This window comes from Pelodiscus sinensis, chromosome 19, assembly GCF_052426305.1.
Source record: "Pelodiscus sinensis isolate ZL-2025 chromosome 19, ASM5242630v1, whole genome shotgun sequence".
Taxonomy (NCBI): Eukaryota; Metazoa; Chordata; order Testudines; family Trionychidae; genus Pelodiscus; species Pelodiscus sinensis.
Window position 1 is genome coordinate 35,205,580 of NC_143070.1, and position 21,039 is coordinate 35,226,618.

The 21,039-nt window shown below is 58.1% G+C and overlaps 1 protein-coding gene across 1 annotated transcript; it reads left to right on the plus strand.

Moving 5' to 3' along the window:
- The first annotated feature begins 438 nt into the window (after window positions 1-438).
- LOC142823192 (E3 ubiquitin-protein ligase TRIM21-like) lies at window positions 439-20,641 on the plus strand. The gene is made up of 11 exons (XM_089771331.1): window positions 439-2,315; window positions 3,659-3,814; window positions 4,224-4,249; window positions 4,645-4,742; window positions 5,921-6,018; window positions 11,324-11,349; window positions 11,740-11,849; window positions 12,907-13,031; window positions 15,698-15,723; window positions 15,868-15,980; window positions 18,046-20,641. Exons 1-11 carry the CDS (start codon window positions 1,920-1,922, stop codon window positions 18,522-18,524), a joined length of 1,653 nt encoding a protein of 550 aa, XP_089627457.1. The 5' UTR covers window positions 439-1,919; the 3' UTR covers window positions 18,525-20,641.
- Window positions 20,642-21,039: the final 398 nt, after the last annotated feature.

Here is a 21,039-nt window from a genome sequence, read left to right on the forward strand (position 1 = left end):
TTGTAGAAGAAAGAAAAGTCAGGAGCCAGAGGTGGGGTGTGGGGTAGGCACGGAGGGGCAGGTTTCGTCAGAGGTTGGAGAGTTGATCTCTGTCCTTGGTTTTTCAAACGTTACGTTTTGATTGTAGAATCCCTCTGTGAGTGCGTGGGGCGGGTGGGTGGGTGGGTGTGTTTCTAATCCTGTACCCCAGAATTTCAACTTTCTTCTCAATGTACAAAATGAGGAGCCTAGTAAAAGTCCCATGTCCTGTATTTGTAAACTGGATTTAGAGACGTTTTTGCCTGGTTGGTGCTTTTTTCACACTGGGCGATTCATTTAGGCACAATTTTAAATACAAATGTTTTTTCCCCCAAGTTGGAGTATTCTCTCTTTTAAACTTTGTGCTGTCACTTTTCTTTCATCAGACCCTTTCCTCTTTCGGGAAGACAAAATCACAGGGTAGAAGAGAACTGGGGTGGTGTGAGAGGTTTCAGATTTAAAGGCACGATACACTTGACAAATTTACATCTGCACAAGACAATTCTGAAAGGCCACTTCAATGTGATGAGAGAAAGCGGGCGGGTGGGTGAATTGTGTTGCAGATAGTTCTATATACGATTAGTACAAATAGAAACATGCTGTTACATTTTCATTCTCGGGGCTTTTTTCTTTTCCTTTTAGTGCGAGGGTGCGGGTTTGGCGTGTTGCGGGAGTGTGACGGCACCCCTCTCTCGCTGGCTTTCTCCCCATCACACTTGTTAGGTGTCTTAGTCTCTGTTCTTTGAGGATCCAGTGTGGGTCTCATGGGACTAATGACCACAAGTTGTTGCTTTGGAGGTATTTCTCTAACACACCACTAGCCGTATGAAGACTAGGAGGGTTGGATTATAGTGCAGCGTTCTTCCTCCCGGTCAGTTCTACCTGGTCTTGCCGTTTTGCCTCCTGCCCGTGGAAGCGTTTATATAGTCCGTGTTTCTCTCCTCCTGTGGAAAGTGACTAGAAAACTAACAGCAGGAATGTCATGTCCGAGGAGGGTGGGGTGAGCTCATGGCAACTAACAATCAACGGATACACAATTGTTTCCCTGAATAAAAATGTCCAACAAGAGTGAAAATGTTTCTTACAATCCTAGGCTGCTCTCAGCTGCTCCTGCCCTGGGTTTTTTCATGTTATTCTCACCACACTGGGTGAGGGAGTGAGTGAGTGTGGCTGCTTATTTTAATTATTTTTTTGTATTTTGCTAAATATGCCACGGAAGTGAATAATGCCAAACACGTACCGCTTAGCGTCTCAGACAACTTGAACCCGAAAGGTATTTGATTTGTAGCTACAGCCTCTCGAGGACTTTAAATAGAGGTTTCCCAATACTCGTTGTGGTGTTTATTTCACGTATTCAATGCAACGTGCAGAGTGAGACTTCCCTAGGACGTGGTGTACTGTTCGGCTTGAATGTTTGCTCGTTGTTTTGGGGAGGCGGAGAGGACACCAGAGAAACACAGGAACACCCACATTACTTTTAAAATAACGGTTGCCTCCAGCTAGCTCCCCTCGTCCTCGGCTCACGATGGGACTGTCCTCCAGCGATCTCTGGCCCCCGTGGTGTTACGGCAGAGAACCGGACGTTCCTTTCCCTTCCGCGGGCGCCGTACCGCAGGATAGCGGCTCCCATTCTGGCTCCCAGAGGGCTGCGCCCATGCGGCTCGTAGCCCGCTCGCTTTGTGCTCACGGGGGGGCATCCCGGCGGGCACTGGGCCGAGCGTCTCTGGTAGCCGGGCGGCGTGTGCGGCGCTATCCCCACCCAGCAGCAGCTGGCAGGCTGGAGCAGAGGGAGGGGCTGCGCCTGTGGGCGCCGCCATGTTATATGGTTGACGGTGTCTTTCCCGTCTCACTTCCTGGACGAGTGGCGGCCATCTTAAGAGGTAGGGGAGGGTGGCAGCACCATGGCGGCTGCGGGGCCTTTGCAGAACATTAAAGCCGAAGTCACCTGTCCCATCTGTCTGGAGTTATTCCGGGACCCTGTAACGAGTGAGTGTGGACACAGCTTCTGCCGGGAATGTATCGCCCGGCACTGCCAGGGAGACGGAGACATCACCTGTCCTCAGTGCCAACAGAAACTTCAAAAGGGAAACTTACGGCCCAATCTGGAGCTGAGGAACATGGTGGAGGAGCAGACAGTGGAGGAGCCGAGAGGAGGGAACCTGTGTGAGAGACACCAAGAGCTTTTGAGGCTTTACTGCACAGAGCATCAGACCCCCATCTGCCTGGTGTGTGAGAGATCCCAGGCTCACCGCGGTCACACGATGGTTCCCGTGGAGGACGCTGTCCAGGAGCACTGGGTAGGCACCGTTATTTGTCTTTGATCATTAAACTCCAGGGGGAAAATAAACGTGTTTTTCTTTGTAATAGAAAGGGCCACGTTTTCAGAGAGGGGTAGGAGCCCCCATGCTCCAATCCCCATGTTCTCGCAGGGCCCCGTGTTTACAGGCCTTTGCTGTGCTGATTTCTGCCGTGCACAGGAAGGTGAGTGATTTCCCAGAGAGGCAACGGGCCCCCGGGATCCAGCAGTGAGACCGACTGAGGACGTCTGTGCTCTAACTGAACAACAAAGAGCCAGGGAGCACCTTGGGTGCGTCTGCACAGCACGCTCATTTCAGACACTCACATTGTTATTTCAAAATAACTCTGCTGTGTGTGCACCCTGGGGCACTTTCTCATGTGTGTCATGTGCGGCCAAACTAATAGTGGCTGCCAAATCAATGGTCAGCCCAAGCAAGTGTTAGGACAGTCGGTGGCAGGGCTGTCACTGGAGACTTGGCTCCCGGAGGCGAGATCTTTCCCTTGGCTGTTTGCTCTGGAAAAGGAATTCATTTTTGAATCCCTTCAATGTTTAGAGCCGCTGGGCTGACGCCGCGTTTCCCGGTGCAGTTAGAGATCCACATCCGCCCCAGACTTGAAATGCACTTTGGACAAGGCAGACATCACCTTGAATTGCCAAGGCAGGGTGGTGCCCCATGCCTTGTGCTCAGGGCTTTTACGGCCTCGTCCCAGTGGTCGGGAGTGGGGAGAGCCGGGGATTCCCACCCCCAGGGAGGGGGGGTTGGTGAGCACAGGGAGCGGGGAGGGGGAGCCCACTAGTAAATCCTTACAAACAAGAAGATACAAGACCCAGGGTCACCCGACTCCTCCAACTAGGGTTGCCAGATAGTTACACACAAAATACCAAACATACCTGCCCTCAGGGACCCGCCCCCCCGCTGGGCAGTGCACACAGACACACACAGTCTCTGCAGAGCAGCACAGGCCAGTAGGGGTCACCCACGGCCACCAGCGACTGCAGAACCAGAGCAGGGCCACAAGAGTCGACAGCCCCCACGACGTCACACCCGTGTTTTCTGGAGTTTTTTTTTACCCAACACCTGGCAACCCTACCTGCAACACCACATTAACTCTGCCCGCTGGAGGCCCACAGACCCTGGGAACGGGGCAGCTCTGCAGCGTCCGAGTTTGGACACCTGCTGCTCCCCCCCCCCCCCAGCAGGCCCCCACAGGAAGCAGCTTTAATCAGGCCAGAACGCGTCTGCCCGTCCCCGCCCCACGCGATGGCCGACACCCGAGCCAGCCAGTAGCACAAACCACGTTGTTTTGTTCATTGTTTGTTTATTCATTCCTTATTCCGAAGGAAACAATGAAAAAGCAGCTGGAGGGAATGGAGTCCACCTACGGGAGACTGCACCCGCTGGTGAGCCTGGACTGGAAACACCTTTCCCCCAGCGCAGGAGAGGAGATGCACAGGAGGCTGAAGAGACTCGCTGAGAACCTAGCGACACTGTTCAAGGTAAACACCTCTGCAGACACAGGCTGCCCCGAATGGGGACCCCCCAGTAACCCCGCAGGGAGCCGCTGGCCCTGAGCTGTGTGTCTGCCACAGACACAGACACACAAATGTGCAGCCCGAGGGAGTTTCCCATCCCAGCAAACCAGACAGAGCGCCCCTTCCCATCGCCCGCGGCCAGTGGGCTCTGAGTGCCGCTACCTGGGACAGTGACCCCCCCACTAGGCAGTGTTACAGCCAGCCGGGTCTGGCCTGGCTGGGCCCAGGAGCCGGACGGAGCCGCCAGCAGAGCCAGGAGGGGGTCTCAGACCCGGCTTTACAGTCCGACGGGCAGAGATCCATCGGCACCGCGTCTCGTGGGAACCTCGCTGCAGGACGGGAGCTGAGTGTTGTTGTTTCTCTTCCCTTCCAGGTGGACACAGAGGGCCAGGGGCAAAGGTGAGTTTGTGAAATTCCCTGGGATGCGGGGGGGTCTCTGGGGGAAGATCCCTGTTCCACACACGCCCCAGCGTACAGAGAGCTCGGCAGCGTGGGACAGCGCTGGGGTTAGATCCCGGTTTTCCCTCTGCAATCTGGAGTCACTTTGCTTTGCTAGCGCAGCAGGTTAATGTCAGCAGGAAGGTCTGAGAGTCTGGAAAGGAAAAGAAACGGGGAAAGAAATTGCAGAATTTTCCATGATTTGGCCACATCTCTGCTCAATCCCACGTCCCGCGTTAGCCATTCGTACCCTTGTTACAAGGTGTTTGCTCCTCTCCCTTTCCCCCACCCCCAAGAACTTGCCGTGCCCCTGGGTAAAGAGGGGAGACACTGACGAGAGTGGTCGCTCTGCGCAGGTTTGCAGATGCTGCTTCTCAGACCCAGCCACGTGAACCTGACTGGAGGGGCCGTGGAAGGGGAGTCGACACGGGGAGCAAGTTACGAGAATGCCAAGGTAACCGATGGGCCCGGTGCCTGCACATGAGGCTTGGGGGAAGGGGGTTATGGAGCTACCAAGATTTCCCTGTTTCTGCACCCTGAAGAGTCCCCTCGTTCTCAGCCTCCTTGTACCTCCAGCAGGCAGCCAGCCTGGGCCCTGTTACCCTGCTGGGGTTTGGGGTGTTAGTCTCAGAAAAAGTCCATTGTTAGACACAGTCCTTCCCTTACGGCCTGTTTGTACCAGTCCCAGTCTCAGATCGGCGCCCCGGCTGCGCAGCACCCAGCCAGACACAGACAGCCTCCCAGCTGGGGTGGGGGTGGCCTGGCCACTGGGCCGTCAATAAGCCGGGAGCCCTGCTGGGCTGGATCCCCGGGGATCAGCCTGTTCGGCCAGAGGGCAAACAGAGTCAGGGGTCAGGCAGGGCCAGGTTACCCGGAGCCCAGGGGAGCCAGCCCCACGCAGGGAAATCCGGCTGAGCAGACAAGTTCCTGTCCCTCTGCCTGGTTCAAGGAGCCGTGGGACACAGATGGACCCAAGAGCCCCCCCACAGGATCCCAGCCCTGGAGTCCTGTCCCGGCAGCGCTGAGTCTGTGGGTCCGGCACCAGGGCGCAGCTCAGACGTGGGTGGGGGCAGGGACTGAGACCAGGCCTGGGTGTGAAATCCAGGTCCCAGGGGTGTGTTCCTTTGCCCTTCCCCATAGACAGTCACTGCCCAGCCGCCCCCAGAGCTCAGGGCTTCTCAGCGCCCCCCTTCCGCCTTGGGGGCAGCTCGGGCCGATTGTCGGACGTGCCCCTGGCTCTGGGTGCCTGGCTGAGATAGCAGAGACCGGACGTCCAGGGCTGCTGGGGAATGACCCAGTGAACTCAGGGGGCTGGGAGCGCTGAGCCCCCCTCCAAGTGTGGGGGTGGGGTGTCAGCACCCCACATCATAACTTAGGAAGGTCCTTTCTGGCACATTTCACTCCCTGCCCATGGGGGTACCAGAGCGCTGCCGGAGACCCCCTGCCAGGGCCAGGCTGGCTCGCAGGGGGAGCGGGTCTGTGGGGTGGGGGGTGTAGCTGAGGGGCGGGTGATGGGCTCTAGTCGGAGATGCTCCTGCTGCCTGTCAGCCGGGGAGGGGGCCGGGCAGCAGGGGCAGGAGCGACTCCCAGCCGGGAGCAGGTGCCAATAACCCACCGTCCATTCACCGGCAGGGAGAGAACCCGGCAGCGAGCGAGAACATGGACGTAGACAGGCATCCCTGGACCCAGTAATTCACAAGATCAGTAGCACGAGAGAGGCTAAGTTCAAGGTAGGCAATAGCCCGGCGCCTGCTCCCGCTGCCCACAGGGGTCCGGCGTCGCCGCGTTTTCTCCCTTCTCCGCGGGCCGGGCAGTGACAGCGCAAACGCTCTGGGACCAGACACTCAGACCCCTTTGGATTTAGCAGCGTCCCAGAGCTGCAGGGGGGTCCCGTCAGCGTGCGGCTGGGCCGGCCCCCGGCGCGGCAATTGCTCCTGGGCGCTGGGAGCTTTGAGATCTGCACCCAGAGGGGGTCGGGCTGAGACCGGGCCCGTTCTGCCACAGGGGCTGGGGGGGATTGTGCTGCAAATGTGGGGTCTGTGTCGGGGGTCCCCAAGTCCAGCGCCGTCTCCCCCTGCTCCCTCGCACAGGCAGTGACACACACAGCAGCTGCTCAGAACTTTTCCAAACTCTCACAGCTGTTTGGTGCAGGACTGGAAACGGGAGGCTCCGTCCTTCATCCGCGGAACGTCACTGGCTTCCCCTGGGCTCAGACACTCAACGGAGCCAATGAGACACAAGACAGCCCCCCACCACATGACTCCTCCCCGAGCACGGAGGAGGGCAGGGACAACCTCCCCTCTGCCCCAGACTCAGCATCGTCCCACCCCACCCCGACCAGCCCCCTCTCTACGCCTGCTCCACCCCCACTCTGCCTCTTCCCTGAGTGACACGGCCCAGGGGATTTGCTGGCTGGGGGGCTGCTCCACTGCACTCACCAGTGGGGGAAGGGGAATGATGGAGCCCCACTCTGCTCTCCCGGCTCCCGGCTGTGTCCCCACAGGTGGCCGGCAGCTGGGAAGCAGAGCAGACGAGTATCCCCCCCCCCCCAGCTAGGCCCCTGGGCTGCCCAGAAGAACTTCCCCCTCGCCCCTCCTGCCCATGGTGTTGGGAACATGAGACCCCCCCCAGTACCCCCCATGCCACGCCCCCATGTGTACAAAGAGCCAGCCAGCAACCCCCAGGCTCCCTGCACCCACCCAGTGTGACGGCGCGTTGGGGGTTCCCCGTCTCCTGTACCCCGAAATGGCACAAACAGACTGCACCAGCCAGTGGAATTGAGGGTGGTTTATTGCTCCTCCAGCACAGCGCAGCACAGATGTAGTCTGGTCACAGGAACTGGGCTAGGATGCCTCAGGCCCCCTTGAGATGGGGGAGACTGGGCCCCTAAACTCCAGCCCCTTCTCCTAGGCTCTCCTCCATGCCCTCCGACAGCCAGCAACCAACTCCCTCACTTCCAGCCCTGCCCCCCAGCCAAGGCAGCATCCACCTTCCTTTGTTCCTCTCCATGGGGGGTGTCTGGTCACTGGTTTGCATAGTGACTCATCCTGTTTTGCTGGGTCGTGGTACCCACGGCAGCCAGTGGGGGTTCCCCCAGAGCCAGCAGCATAGAAACCAGCCAGGTACCCCCACTACGTCACAGTTCTCCCCCCTCCGAGAGCGAACTGAGCAGGGTCACTCCGCTCGTGACCTAGGGAAGTTCGGGTCCTCTGCGTGGGAACCCGCCCTGAGGACATGGGTGCTCCCCTTGACTCAGGCCGGCCGTGGTGAGGCCCCACATGAGCTGGCTTCCCTCTGTCCACTCGCCGCCCCGCTCCAGGGCGACTGGCACAGGCCTGTCCTCGGGGGTCACACCCACCCTTCCACTGGCCTTGATCTCTGGCCAGGGTCTCGGGCCGGGGCCATGAGCCCAGTGAGCCTTCTCTGGACAGCCAGGGCGGCTTCCACCCCCGATGCTCCATCCAGGGAGGACTTCCCCTCCCATAACTCTCTCAGCAAGCCCAGAGGGTCCTCTATCTGGGGTAGAGACCCCCAAGCCGCTTTCCTACTGTCTTGGACCTTCCCGCCCCTCTGGCAGGAGTCACAGGACCGGCAGTACCGCTGCACGGCTGTAAAGATTCCCGGCCAATAGAAGTGCTGGAGCAGCTTCAGCCGGGTGCTCCGGAACCCCCCGTGGCCCCCAACGGGGACATCGTGGGCCAAATACAGCAGCTTGAGGCGATACTTTCGGGGGACGACCAGCTGCCGCTGGACCCTCCATGCCCTCGCCTTCCTGGGGGGAAGCCATTCCCGGAACAGGAGCCCACGCTCCCGCAGGAATCTCTCCTGGCCACCTCTCCCCCGGGGCCGAGCTGCACGGAGGCCAGCCTGGTCCCTCAGCCTCTGCAAGGAGGGGTCTGCCTGCACCTCAGCCTGGAATTCAGCTGCTGAGGCAGGGATCGGGACCTGTCCCCCACCTCTGCCTAGGTCCGGAGTCCCAGCCTGGCTGGACCCCGTGTCCACTGGGATGGGACCCTGAGGACGCTGCCAGGAGTCCTTCCCTGGACCCACGTTGTCAGCCCCCTGCTGGCTCTGGCTCCGGGTAGTGACTAGAGCCCGCTGGGATTCATGGGGCCGCTCCTCTAGGTCATTCCCCATCAGCACCTCGGTGGGCAAGTGCGGGTGCACCCCCACTTCCTTGAGGCCCTCCTTGGCCCCCCATTTCAGATGCACCCGGGCTACAGGCACCTTAAACGGGGACCCATCTATGCCCTTCAGGGTCAGCTGCGCGTGGGGTAGTATCCGCTCCGGGGCCACTATGTCAGATCGGGCCAGAGTCACCTCCGCCCCCGTGTCCCAGAAGCCCGTCACCTTCCTACCATCCACCTCCAGGGGTATGAGGCACTCGCTCCTCAGGGGCTGTCCTGCCCCCACCCGGTACACGGAGAAATCCGCCTCCTGAGAATCAGACCTCCCAGGGGAGGTGCACTGAGCATCCTTCCCCTCTCTCTGAGCTGAGGTTTGCCTGCCAGCCTCTGCCTCTGGGGCAGCCTGCCCTTCCCTCCGCCCCAGCCAGTTAACCCTGGAAAGTCCCCGGTCCTGGGACCTGGTGCACTGAGCCCTCTTGTGGCCTTTTTGCCCACAGCGATGGCAAGTTAGGCTTTGGGCTGTCTCTGTCCAGGCCCTGGCTGGTTCTCTGGGACACAGACAACCTGTTCCTTGGTCTCGCCCCGTAGTTGACTCCCTCCGTCGCTCAGCCGAGATCCGGTCTCTGCGCGGTTCCCTCTCTCTCCGGGACTCCCGTTCACACCCGGACCGGCTCTCCGTGAACTCATCCGCCAGTCTCCCAGCCTCCTGGGGGTTCTCTGGTCTCCGGTCCTTGAGCCACAGCCTCAGTTTGGGTGGGCACGCTTCATAGAACTGCTCCATCATGACCAGCTTGAGCAGCTCCTCTGCGGTCTGGGCTCCGACTCCAGACACCCACTTGCGGCAGTATTGCGCCAGGCGGGAGGCCAGGTCCACATAGGTCTCCCGTGGCCCTTTCTGTACCCCCCGGAACTTCTTCCTGTACATCTCGGGGGTCAGCCCGAACTTGTGCAGCAGGGCCTCCTTGACTCGGTTGTAATCCCCTGGCTGTAGGTCCTCCAGCTGGCTGAGCACTCCGGCCGCCTCCTGGTTCAGTGCGGGGATGAGCTCCTGCAGCCAGTCAGCTGGGGGGACCCGTTGCAGTCCACAGGCCCTCTCAAAGGCACTGAGGAACCCGTCTATGTCACCCATGTCCTTCAGTTGGGCCACCACGAGCCTCTCCAAGCGTCTGGCAGTCCTGGGACCCTGGGGCCCATCCGCACTTGGCGCAGCCGGTGCCCCGCCGGTTCTCCGCTCTGCCATGGCCAGCTCATGCTGCCGCTGCCTCTCTCGATCTTGGCGCTCCTTCTCTCGATCTTGGCGCTCCCTCTCTCGGTCCTGGCGGTCCTTCTCTTGGTCCTCTACTTCCAATTCCCTGATCCGCAGCTGGATCTCCAGGCGCCGCAGCTCCGCTGGGCTGGCCTCTGCCCTAGATGGGCTACGGCTTGCAGGCCTCCCGGGAGACGCTGTCTCATCTCTCCGTTGGGTTCCAGCGCTCCTCCCCCTCTCTGAGCCTGACACACTCTCAGGGGGGGTCTGGCTGCTTCCCCTGGGGACAAGATCCTGGCCCTGTGGCTGGTCATTATCTTCCAGCTGGGTAATCAGCTGGGCCTTGGTTGCTTTCTGCACAGGCAAGCCCCTCTCTCTGCACAGCCCCACCAGCTCTGCCTTCAAGAGTCGGGCGTAGGCCATCTGCCCGCTGGGCCCCTCGGTGCAGACTCACCAGTCTAGTGCTGCAGCGCCCCACGATTCCCAGGAACCGCTTCGCTCTGTCTCCAGCACGCCTGGCTCCAGGGCTCTTGCTTCTACTGCGCCTTGTCGCTTGCCGCTGGAAGCTCCATCCACGGGGTGCAGTGCATCCCACTTCTAACACCAGTGTGACGGCGCGTTGGGGGTTCCCCGTCTCCTGTACCCCGAAATGGCACAAACAGACTGCACCAGCCAGTGGAATTGAGGGTGGTTTATTGCTCCTCCAGCACAGCGCAGCACAGATGTAGTCTGGTCACAGGAACTGGGCTAGGATGCCTCAGGCCCCCTTGAGATGGGGGAGACTGGGCCCCTAAACTCCAGCCCCTTCTCCTAGGCTCTCCTCCATGCCCTCCGACAGCCAGCAACCAACCCACTAACTTCCAGCCCTGCCCCCCAGCCAAGGCAGCATCCACCTTCCTTTGTTCCTCTCCATGGGGGGTGTCTGGCCACTGGTTTGCATAGTGACTCAACCTGTTTTGCTGGGTCGTGGTACCCACGGCAGCCAGTGGGGGTTCCCCCAGAGCCAGCAGCATAGAAACCAGCCAGGTACCCCCACTACGTCACACCCAGCAACCCCCAGCCCCCGCCTGTCCCCCCCTTGCCTGCAGCCCTGCCCGGCTGTAGCCCCTCGGCAGGGAGGTGGGAACAGAGTCCAGCGCCGGGAGGGCTCAGGGGCTGGTTGGTGCCTCTGAGTCTCCGTCTGAGTCTGAGACTCTCCCACGTCCTGGGTCTTGGCTCCCTGAATCCCTCCCCCATTGCTCTGTGGTGCCCGGTCCTGGAGCATTGGCCTCTCCCCATTGGGCTTGGGGACTGTCCGTCTAGAGCCTCCTCCCGCCCTTTCTGTGGGTGAGGGATTGTGCCCCTGGGCCCCTCACATTGTCCACCGGGAAATTCAGAGCAGGCAGCCGCCGCGCGGGAAGCCCAGACGGGCAGCGGCTCCAGCACATCATGGCAAGGGGCCATGGCGAGAGATCAGCTGTGGCCGTGCTGGAGGGAAATTCCAGCTCCGCCAGCCCCTTCCCCTCCTCTCTGCTCAGACCTTCTCCCCGTGGGAGGGGAGGGGATGGACGCCAAGGGGGGTGGTGTCCGCAGGGCAGAGGGTGACGCAGGCCCCAGCGCGTCAGGTGGAACGTTCTGATGGAATCTCATCTCGGTGCCTCTTCTCTCCCTGTTTCCCGGCAGGCGGGTGTGATGGCGATCTTGATCAGGTGGGTTTGTGAATCGCTCTGCAGGGCCCTGGGGAAACCTCCCGCCACTCGGGCACCACAACGGGAAGAGCTGTGGATTAGGTTGGAGAGACCCAGAAACTAGCACCCCCTGCCCCTCCCCCATCCCCTGCTCTGTTCCCCATCGACATGGGGACATTTCACTTGTTCCTTGAGTCATTTCAGCCCTTGGGGGAGGTGGGAGGGAGGGGGGGGGACAGAAAACGAGGGACGTGCTATTGATGGCTGGTGCCATTCGGCGTTGCCTCCCCGCTGACTCTCCCGTCCCCCTGTGACCCCCGGGCCAGGAGCTCAACGTCCCTCCCTTCCCCCTGGTGCCGGTGGGTGGGTGGTGAGAAGGCACCAAGTGATGACGGGAAATTCTGTGTCTAGGTTTTTAGAGTGGCTGTCTCCAGTCCTGTGGGAGATCTGTGTCGGGGACCAGGCCGGTGTCTCTCCTGCAGGGCAGGGGGCCACCCAGATCGAGTCGGGGGGTGACACAGGTGAGCCGGGGCCCTGCGCCGTGGGAAGGTGCCGTGGGCTGGGTTTGGTGCTTGGCTCTGTTACGGGAACGGGGCCTCCCCGGGCGAGTGACGGGGGTGGGGGGGGGGACAGAAAGGGGCCCGGCCCGGTGAGAAGGTCTCGCTGCATTCGCGTCAGTCCCTCCATTCGCTAAGGCCTGGCCGGTGTCTGGTAACCGGGCCCGTCCCTTGTGGTGGGGCAGGGCCCTCGCCTGTCCCTGCCCCGGAGATACAGGCCCTGGGCCCTCCCCTGGGGTCAGGATTCAGGATCTGGCTCTCTCAGGTGCCCAGCAAAGAGCCCCCCCCCCCCTCAAGTGGCTGCACCTCCCACACCAGCGGTGTAATGAGAAGCTACGTGTCTGAGTGGAGACGGGTCGGAGCAGGCTCCCGGGGGGCGGGGGTCAGATGGCAGGACACTGGCTGCCCCGTGGCACTGGGATGGGCCCTGAAGCTCCGTGACCACGTCTGGGGCAGGCAGGAGGGGCCGCTCCATACTGGGACCCACAGGCTGGTTCCTGGGCGGGCCTGTTCCCACCAGTGTGATTGTGAGTTGAACCCAGGAAATGTCAGATTTGTTAGTCGCACTCCGGCTCCTTGCTAGCCTGGTGTGTGTGTGTGTGTGTGTGTGTGTGTGTGCGTGTGGTGTTTGGTGTGCGGTGTGTGTGTGGTGTGTGTGGTGTTCGGTGTCTGTGTGTGTGCGGTGTACGCTGGTTGTGGATTTCCTGCCATGAGCAACACAATGTCTCAGCACCGTGGACTCGCGGGGGGGGGGGAGGTTGGGGGAGCTCTTTGACGAGGAGCGGGTGTTGGAAGCTCATCGCTGGGGTTGTTGTTTTGGGGAGCAGGGGAAGGGGGAGGCAGGCGGGAGGGACGATGCTCCAGGCCAGACACTGGGGCTAAGTCTGGGTTGATTGAGTTGGGTTGGTCCTGCCGTGGGCGGGGGGCTGGACTCGAGGACTCCTGAGGTCTCTGCCTTCCCTGGGGTTCTGGGATTCGATGATTCTGCGATTCAATAACCCCCCGTTGGTGTCACTCGCAGGGAGAGGAGGGCGAGAGTCTCAGGATCTGGAAGCGGCCGCCGCTGGTGTCCCCACAAAGGCCAAACCTCCCCCCCTGCCTCTGAAATGGCAAATCGCTCTGCCTCCCTCAGAGACACAGCAGCTGGTAGGTCGTGGGACTGTCACACCGCTGCAGGGTCAGGGAGCCCCGTGGCCCCACCCAGGAGTCTCTGCTCTGATTCACCGGCTACTCAGTGGCCACCAGGCAATTGAATGATCAGCCCAGCACCCGATGGGAAGCGAGAGGTGGGGATAGTGTGAGAACGAGGAAACGTTCCCTGCGGGGGGGACTCTGCACACGACTGAACGTCCCCGAGGCCGCCGGAGACGTGTCAGCCCAAGGCCCCGACCAGCACAAACCACAGAAGCTGCCACACGCTGGGCGTGAAATGTCACGAGAGACCCCACGGAATAGATGGGCAGGGGCAGTGGGCGCTGGGAGAAGCAGGGTGGGGGTGTGAGGTAAGCGAGGGAAGGAGGGTGCAGGTGGGGATGGGGCCAGGGCTGAAGGGGGTACGCGGTGGGGGGGGACAGACCGGGACACTTACCTTGTCCAGCTCCCTAGGAGAGGACACAGGTTGCTCCAGGCAGCTCTGTCAGTTTCCAGAGTGGAGAGGGGTAACTAGTGGGGTCCCCCCAGGGTCAGTCCTGGGACCAATCCTGTTCAACCCATTTATAAATGATCTGGAGAAAGGGGTAAACAGGGAGGTGGCAAAATGTGCAGATGATCCCAAACTGCTCAAGGTAGATAAGACCAAAGCAGACTGTGAAGAACTTCACAAAGATCTCACAAAACTAAGTGACTGGGCAACAAAATGGAAAATGAAATGTAATGTGGATCAATGTCAAGTAATGCACATTGGAAAACATCATCCCAACTCGAGAGATCTGGGAGTCATTGTGGATGGTTCTCGGAAAACACCCGCTCTGTGTGCAGCGGCAGTCAGAAAAGCAAACAGAATGTTAGGAATCAGTAAAAAGGGATAGAGAATAAGACCGAGAATATCTTATCGTCTCTCTATAAAACCATGGGACACCCACAGCTTGTATCCTGTGTACAGATGTGGCCTCCACATCTCAAAAAAGATCACTTGGCATTGGAGAGGTTCAAAAAAGGGCAACAAAAAAAAACTAGGGATTTGGAACAGGTCCCATATGAAGAAAGATTAAAAAGACTGGGACTTGTCAGCTTGGAAAAGAGGAGAAGACTAACGGGGGATAGGACAGAGATCTAAAAAATCATGACAGGAATTTAGAAAGTGAATAAAGAAAAGTTATTTACTTGTTCCCACCACATAACAACTAAAGGCACCAAATGAAATTAATGGGTAGCAGGTTTAAAACAAACCAAAGGAAGTATTTCTTCATGCAGTGCACAGTCAACCTGTGGAACTCCTTGCCAGAGGATGTTATAAAGATCAGGACTTTAACAGGGTACAAATAAGAGCTAGATAAATTCATAGAGGTTGGGTCCATCAATGGCTGCTAGCCAGGATAGGCAGGGAGGGTGTCCCTAGCCAATATTTTCCAGGGGCTGGAAGTGGGCGCCACGGGATGGATCACATGATGCTTCCCTGTTCTCATCCCTCCCTCTGGGGCACCTGGCATTGGCTGCTGTTGGCCGACAGGATACTGACCTGGATTGGCCTTTGGTCTGACCCAGTCTGGCCATTCTGATGTTCTTGAATACTGATCCTAAGTATACGGGGCCAATTGGTCCCTTACTAAAACTAAGGCCGTGTCTACACTGGGCAAGTTCAGTGACAAAAGTGCTGTCAACGTGCATAAGTCACCAAAAGTGAAAATGCATCAAACCATTTTTCTGCCTCCCATTGTGGATATTTCCTGGCCACATGGCTAACTCCCCTGTTGACAGACAGAGCAAAGCATTGTGGGTGAGCGTCCCACAGTGCCATGCGGTGGGAAGGCAGAGTTGATCCCTGTGCTGCTGGGGATTCCCCCCTAACTCTGACCTCTCCGCGCTGAGGAATGTCCAAGCAGCACGGCCGCCTCCCAGCCCTCCCCCTTCAACAGCAGCCGCCCTGCCACTGGGTTCCTAGCAGGGCAGAACAGGAGCATCCCAATGATTTGCTCTTTGTTTGTTCCCCAAACGGAGCTGCTCACTCAGCTGTCAGACACTTCCTGGAGCTGAGAGAGGGGAGGGACGCAGCCTGCAGGGCAGCAGAGATCACACTACACTGAGCACAGCCAGCAGGTCAGACCTTGTGGGATACTGGCAGAAGCCCCTTCTCTAGACAAAATGAACAGCAGCATCTACACTGGCTCTGTGCTGACAGTGAAGGGAGAGGAAAGGACAAAGGTCTCTGGCAGGGCTAGAAAGTTTCTGTAGCCAAAACTGGATGTTTTTCCCGACAAAAGTCACGTTGCAGTGTGAACGCTCTTCCTGTGTTGTCGCCAAAAGGCAGTTTTGGCAACAAACCGTGCCAGTGTGGGCAAGGCCTGATTGGGGGGTTTCTGTTTGGCTCTGCTCCTCCCCCAGCCCCTCCCCCTGCTGCCGGCCCCCCTCTGCCCGGTGAGCCGGGGCTGCCCAGGCTGTGGTAAAGGGCAGGGGCTGCCTGGCAGGGCGCGGAGGCTGAGTCTGACCCGAGGGCTGGGACAGGCCGGGAGCAGCCTGGGACCAATCCCAGCCCAGAGACAAAGCCGGGGGGGGAGGGGGGTTCTGGGGGCCAGAGGGCGACACGTCCCCAGGGCAGGGGCAGAACCCTCCTGCTGAGCGAAATCTGAACCCTCGTCTCTCTGCTTCCCTCCTAGGCGGATGCACCGTCCCGCGGTGACAGGTGGGTTTGTCTCCCTGCCACTCCCCTGTCCCCACTGAATCCCTGGGGCTGCTGTTTGCAAGGCCCCTGCTCCCCCCCTCCCCTGGGAACCCCGTGTCCCTGCCTGGAACAGGCAGCGAGAGTGACAGACAATCTCCTGTTCAGCTTGCAGGGTCAGGGACCTCTGAGACCAGCGTCACCTTCCGAAGTCAGCGGGCAGGTCGGCGTCTCTCCTGGCGGGCGTGTGGCCCAGCCCCCTGACTTACAGGGTTGTGCAGGTGAGGAATTGGGCCCTGCCCCTGTGGGAGGGTGTTAACTTGGTCCCTACATTCCTTATGGCCTGGACATTGGGACTCAGGGGCTGCATAATGGAGCCAGCTCAGCTTCCCCAGTGCCCGCGCTGGTTTTCCATTGTGAATGGGGGGGACGCTCTACTCACCGGTGTTTCCTCGGGAGCTGAAGGCCGTGTCCCCCCTCCCGTCTTTTCCTCCGGGGAAGTTGTCTGGATTCAGGTTTCTTCTTTGCTCTTAGCCATCTGCTGCCAGTGAATGATGGATATGAGGAGTGGGTCTATACTGCAGGGTTTAGCTCAAAATGAGCTACACAAATTGAGCTATGTCAGTTGCATCGCTTATTTCAAAATTGGGAGCATCTACACAGCACTTATTTTAGAATACAGCCCTCTTCCTCTGACTTCCCTTCCTCCTCGTACTATGAGGGTTGCAGGAGTCGGAGTAAGAAGTCCTCCAGCTCGACAATATTTTGACATTATTTCGAAGTAACTGCCTGCCGTGTAGACGCAGAATATGTTATTTCAAAATAACCCTAATTATCATGTATGTGAGTAGATGGGGGAAAATGAACATTTAGTCTCTCTCAGGTTATTTTCTTTGTTTTCTTGTTTGGTTAAACTTTGCTGTGCTGAGTCCATGTGCCCCTCCCCCTTTTCAGGCAGCGCTAGAAAAAGAAACTACCAAGAGCCAAAGAGAAAAAGAAAAACCTGCATCCTTTTAATAAAATCCTGAGGTCTGTGTCCCTGGTTCACAATGATCCCACCAGCTTTGCCACCCTCTCAAGGCTGTTCCCACTCTAGTGCTTTGAGTGCAGGAGCTGCAGGGCTGCCAGAGACCTTACAGACACCTGGGCCTCTCTTGGCTTCTGCTTCAAACCTCCCTAGCATGACAGGTTCCCTGGCCATGGGAGACAGGCTGCCACCACCTGAGTGAGAAAACCCCTTTTCTTCTTGAACCCAGGAAGAAACACTTGGAACGTCTTCCAGAGGGGTTCCCCAAGTTCTTCCACCACAAGAGAACTAGGGGGAAAATGTAAACAAAATGCAGAGTCTGACAGCTGACTCCTCAGTCTGAGGCATGCACACACAGACGTCCTCTTGCCTTGGAGGACACACGAATCAAATCATCGCCTTAAAAGAAGTCATTTTATTAGCCAAACAAAAAGATAGACTTGAGAAAGCAGACTTGCTTGCTGAGAAAAGAACAGACTAAAACACAGAGAAGAACGGTATCTCTGGGTGCAACTTAGATACAGTGTATGGAGGGGTGGGGCACATGGACTTTAAATAAACAACTAAAATAACCTCTCTACTCATACACCTGAGCATCAAAGTCCAGTCCTTTTCCATGCCCTGCATTGTTTGCAGGCCCGGCAGTTCTGCCTGGTTCCATTCATCTTCCTTCCCCCAGCTCCTGGCTTAAAACCCACACACAGGAAACAGCAGGCAGGTATCCCTTCCCATTCACAGTTCAACACCCCCTCTCACTGGCTCTCCTGGCTCCCTGCCGACACGCCTTATCTACCCGATTTAACCCTTTAGTTACCAAATGCTGCTCAGCCTCCTCCTGGCCATCACAGTTTCCCTTAGAGCCACCTGCCCCTCCCCCTGCCAGTCACAAGGATGAAGCGGTCAGGCTCCCCATTGCTCCAGGGAGGCCTTTACGCAGGCCCCGAAACTCAGTGGCTTCATAGGTGTTCCACATAAAAAAATATTATTGTTTGGTGTTCCGTAGTCTCAAAAAGTTTAAGAAACACTGATGTAGATGGAGCCTTACATCTCTCCTCTGGGTGTCGCTGGGCCTAGCTCTGCGAGAACTCACTTGAATTCTAGAGCAGACACTGGACCTGGCTGGTCGGCGTCTCTGCTGGTTCCCACGCCCGTGCTGCCCACGTGGGCTCTGGTGGATGCCGGCTGAGGGGGGGGGGGGGCAGCTCTCAGGCCGGGGCATTTCCTGCTGCTCAAATGAGCAAACCTGCCCCATTTTGAATGGTTAAAACCTGGCTCTCTCTCTCTCTCTCTCTCTCTCTCTCTCTCCCTCCCTCTCCCAGTGGAGGTTTCTCTGGACTCAGCCACGGCCCATCCCGAGCTCGACGTGTCTAAGGATTGCAAAAGGGCAAAGCATGGAAACGCAAAGCAGAATCTGCCCAACAACCCGGAGAGATTTGACACTTCTTTTTCTGTCCTTGGATCTCAGGGCTTCACCTCCGGGAGACGTTACTGGGAGGTAGATGTAAGGCCTGGGGCAGGTTGGGCAATCGGAGTCGCCAGAGACTCTGTGCAGAGAAAAGGAAAGATCCAACTGAAACCTCACGTGGGGATTTGGGCTCTCGACTCCTCTGACATCTCTCAGGAACCCAGCAAGGTCGGCGTTTATCTGGACTATGAAGGGGGAGAGGTGAGATTTTACGATGCTGAGAGCATGGCTCAGATCTCCTCTCTCACGGCCACGTTCACTGGGAGACTCGTCCCTTTCTTCCACCTCCGGACTGTAGGATCCCGTATCTCGTTGTCCCCGTGCCAGAGGTGAACGTTTCACTGCCCTGCAGAGCCGTTTAGAACAGAAATGCGGATGGCAGCTGCTCATTCATAGACACCAGGTTAGAGCTCGACAGCTGTTGTGTGAGCGCTAACTTCGTATGTTACTTTTCACACAGATGGGTGGGAGGAGGGGAGCTGTGTGAACTATCGTGTTACTGTTTGTGAAGATGATTTGTAGTTTTAAGTAAATACTGACTGTAACCACTGTTTCCTGTCTGTCACTCCCCACTTGAATGGCAGCGCGGCCGAGGCCTGGTCTGCCCTGAAATGCTGGGTCTGGCTTCTGACACAGATCACTGAAAGCACTGGTTGGGTGTTTCCTTTCTTGGGCTGTTACGTTGGGCTCACCAGGGGGGCACTGGTCTAGACACTGCTCCCCATTTCCCCGTTGGGTGGGAGGACAGGCCCTGTCTCTGAAGCAATGCTGCATGGTCACTGGGCATGCACCATGCTCAATTTGCAATGGAAGAGGTGCTGGGACTCTTGCAATTTCTGCACATTCGTAACTGCTGTGGCAAAAGCCTAGCGTATGAGTTGCCAAGCTGATGTAGCCAAAAATGTGTGTTGTAGTGTTGGTTATAGGACACAAGTATGATGCATAATGATTGGATGTGTACAGATTTGCTTCTAAGTTGTGTGTGCTTCTGTTTCACCCTGTTTCCCATGATTCTCATGAGCAAAGAGTGTCCGCCTTGCAAACTAAATTGTGTCTTTTAGTAACTTAAAAGCTTCAGAGGGGGAGCCGAGTTGGTCTGTAACTGGAGAAACTTCAAAAACAACGAATCATCCAGCAGCACCTTAGAGACTCTCAAAACATGGAGATGGTATCAGGAGCTTTGGTGGGTACAGCTCACTTCTTCAGATGACCAGAGTATTAAAAGTCCAGTTCCAAAATAAATAGGGGATGGGTACATGGGGAGGAAGGGAAAATACGGTGAATTAGAGTGTTCATGTTACATGAAGCTGACAGAGAAGTTGCAAATTGTTCTTAAGTCCCCATTGCTTGTTTTTTTAAGTCATCAGGATGTGGAAGGTCATGTGCTAGCCAGGTGATGTCATTATTCATACCTTTGTGATGGGTCCCACACCTGTAAATGAAGTTAAGTTCCAAGGCCTTCGTGTGTATTTGGCTTGTGGAATTGACCAGAAACAACACGGTGTGACGTAGTGGGGGTACTTGCTGGGCTGGGGTGACCCCTGCTGTCTGGAGCAAGACCCAGCAGGGAAAGCCTCACTAGGCAGAGGTAAGGCCAAACTTGTTGAACCAGTGGCCAGACACCCCCCATGGAGAGGAACAAAGGGAGGTGGATGCTGCCCTGGCTGGGGGGGCAGGGCTGGAAGAGGGTTAGTTAGTTCCTGGCTGGAAGGCAGGGAATAAGGAGCTGGGGAGGGGGCTGGGACTCCCCTATCTCAAGGGGGGGCACTGAGGCCCCTTAGCCCCAGTTCCTGTAACCAGATTACATCTGTGCTGCGCTGTGCTGGAGGAGCAATAAACCACCCTCAATTCCACTGGCTGGTGCAGTCTGTTTGTGCCATTTCGGGGTGCAGGAGACGGGGAACCCCCAACGTGCCATCACACTGGTGTCAGAAGTGGGATCCACTGCACCCCGTGGATGGAGCTTCCAGCGGCAAGCGACAAGGCGCAGTAGAAGCAAGAGCCCTGGAGCCAGGCGTGCTGGAGACAGAGCGAAGCGGTTCCTGGGAATCGTGGGGCGCTGCAGCACTAGACTGGTGAGTCTGCACCGAGGGGCCCAGCGGGCAGATGGCCTACGCCCGACTCTTGAAGGCAGAGCTGGTGGGGCTGTGCAGAGAGAGGGGCTTGCCTGTGCGGAAAGCAGCCAAGGCCCAGCTGATTACCCAGCTGGAAGATAATGACCAGCCACAGGGCCAGGATCTTGTCCCCAGGGGAAGCAGCCAGACCCCCCCTGAGAGTGTGTCAGGCTCAGAGAGGGGGAGGAGCGCTGGAACCCACCGGAGAGATGAGACAGCGTCTCCCGGGAGGCCTGCAAGCCGTAGCCCATCTAGGGCAGGGGCCAGCCCAGCGGAGCTGCGGCGGCTGGAGATCCAGCTGCGGATGAAGGAATTGGAAGTACAGGACCGAGAGAAGGAGCGCCAAGACCGAGAGAGGGAACGCCAAGATCGAGGCAGCGACAGCATGAGCTGGCCATGGCAGAGCGGAGAACCTGCGGGGCACCGGCTGCGCCAAGAGTGGATGGGCCCCAGGGTCCCGGGACTGCCAGGCGCTTGGAGAGGCTCGTGGTGGCCCAATTGAAGGACATGGGCGACATAGACGGGTTCCTCAGCTCCTTTGAGAGGGCCTGTGGACTGCAACGGGTTCCCCCAGCTGACTGGCTGCAGGAGCTCATCCCCGCACTGAACCAGGAGGCGGCCGGAGTGCTCAGTCAGCTGGAGGACCTACAGCCAGGGGATTACAACCGAGTCAAGGAGGCCCTGCTGCACAAGTTCGGGCTGACCCCCGAGATGTACAGGAAGAAGTTCCGGGG

Coding starts and splice junctions, on each gene's coding strand:
- LOC142823192 (XM_089771331.1), top strand. CDS start 1,920: ATGGCGGCTGCGGGGCCTTTGCAGAACATTAAAGCCGAAGTCACCTGT. Junction 4,250..4,644: donor ACAGAGGGCCAGGGGCAAAG/GTGAGTTTGTGA, acceptor CGCTCTGCGCAG/GTTTGCAGATGCTGCTTCTC. Junction 15,724..15,867: donor GCACCGTCCCGCGGTGACAG/GTGGGTTTGTCT, acceptor TCTCCTGTTCAG/CTTGCAGGGTCAGGGACCTC.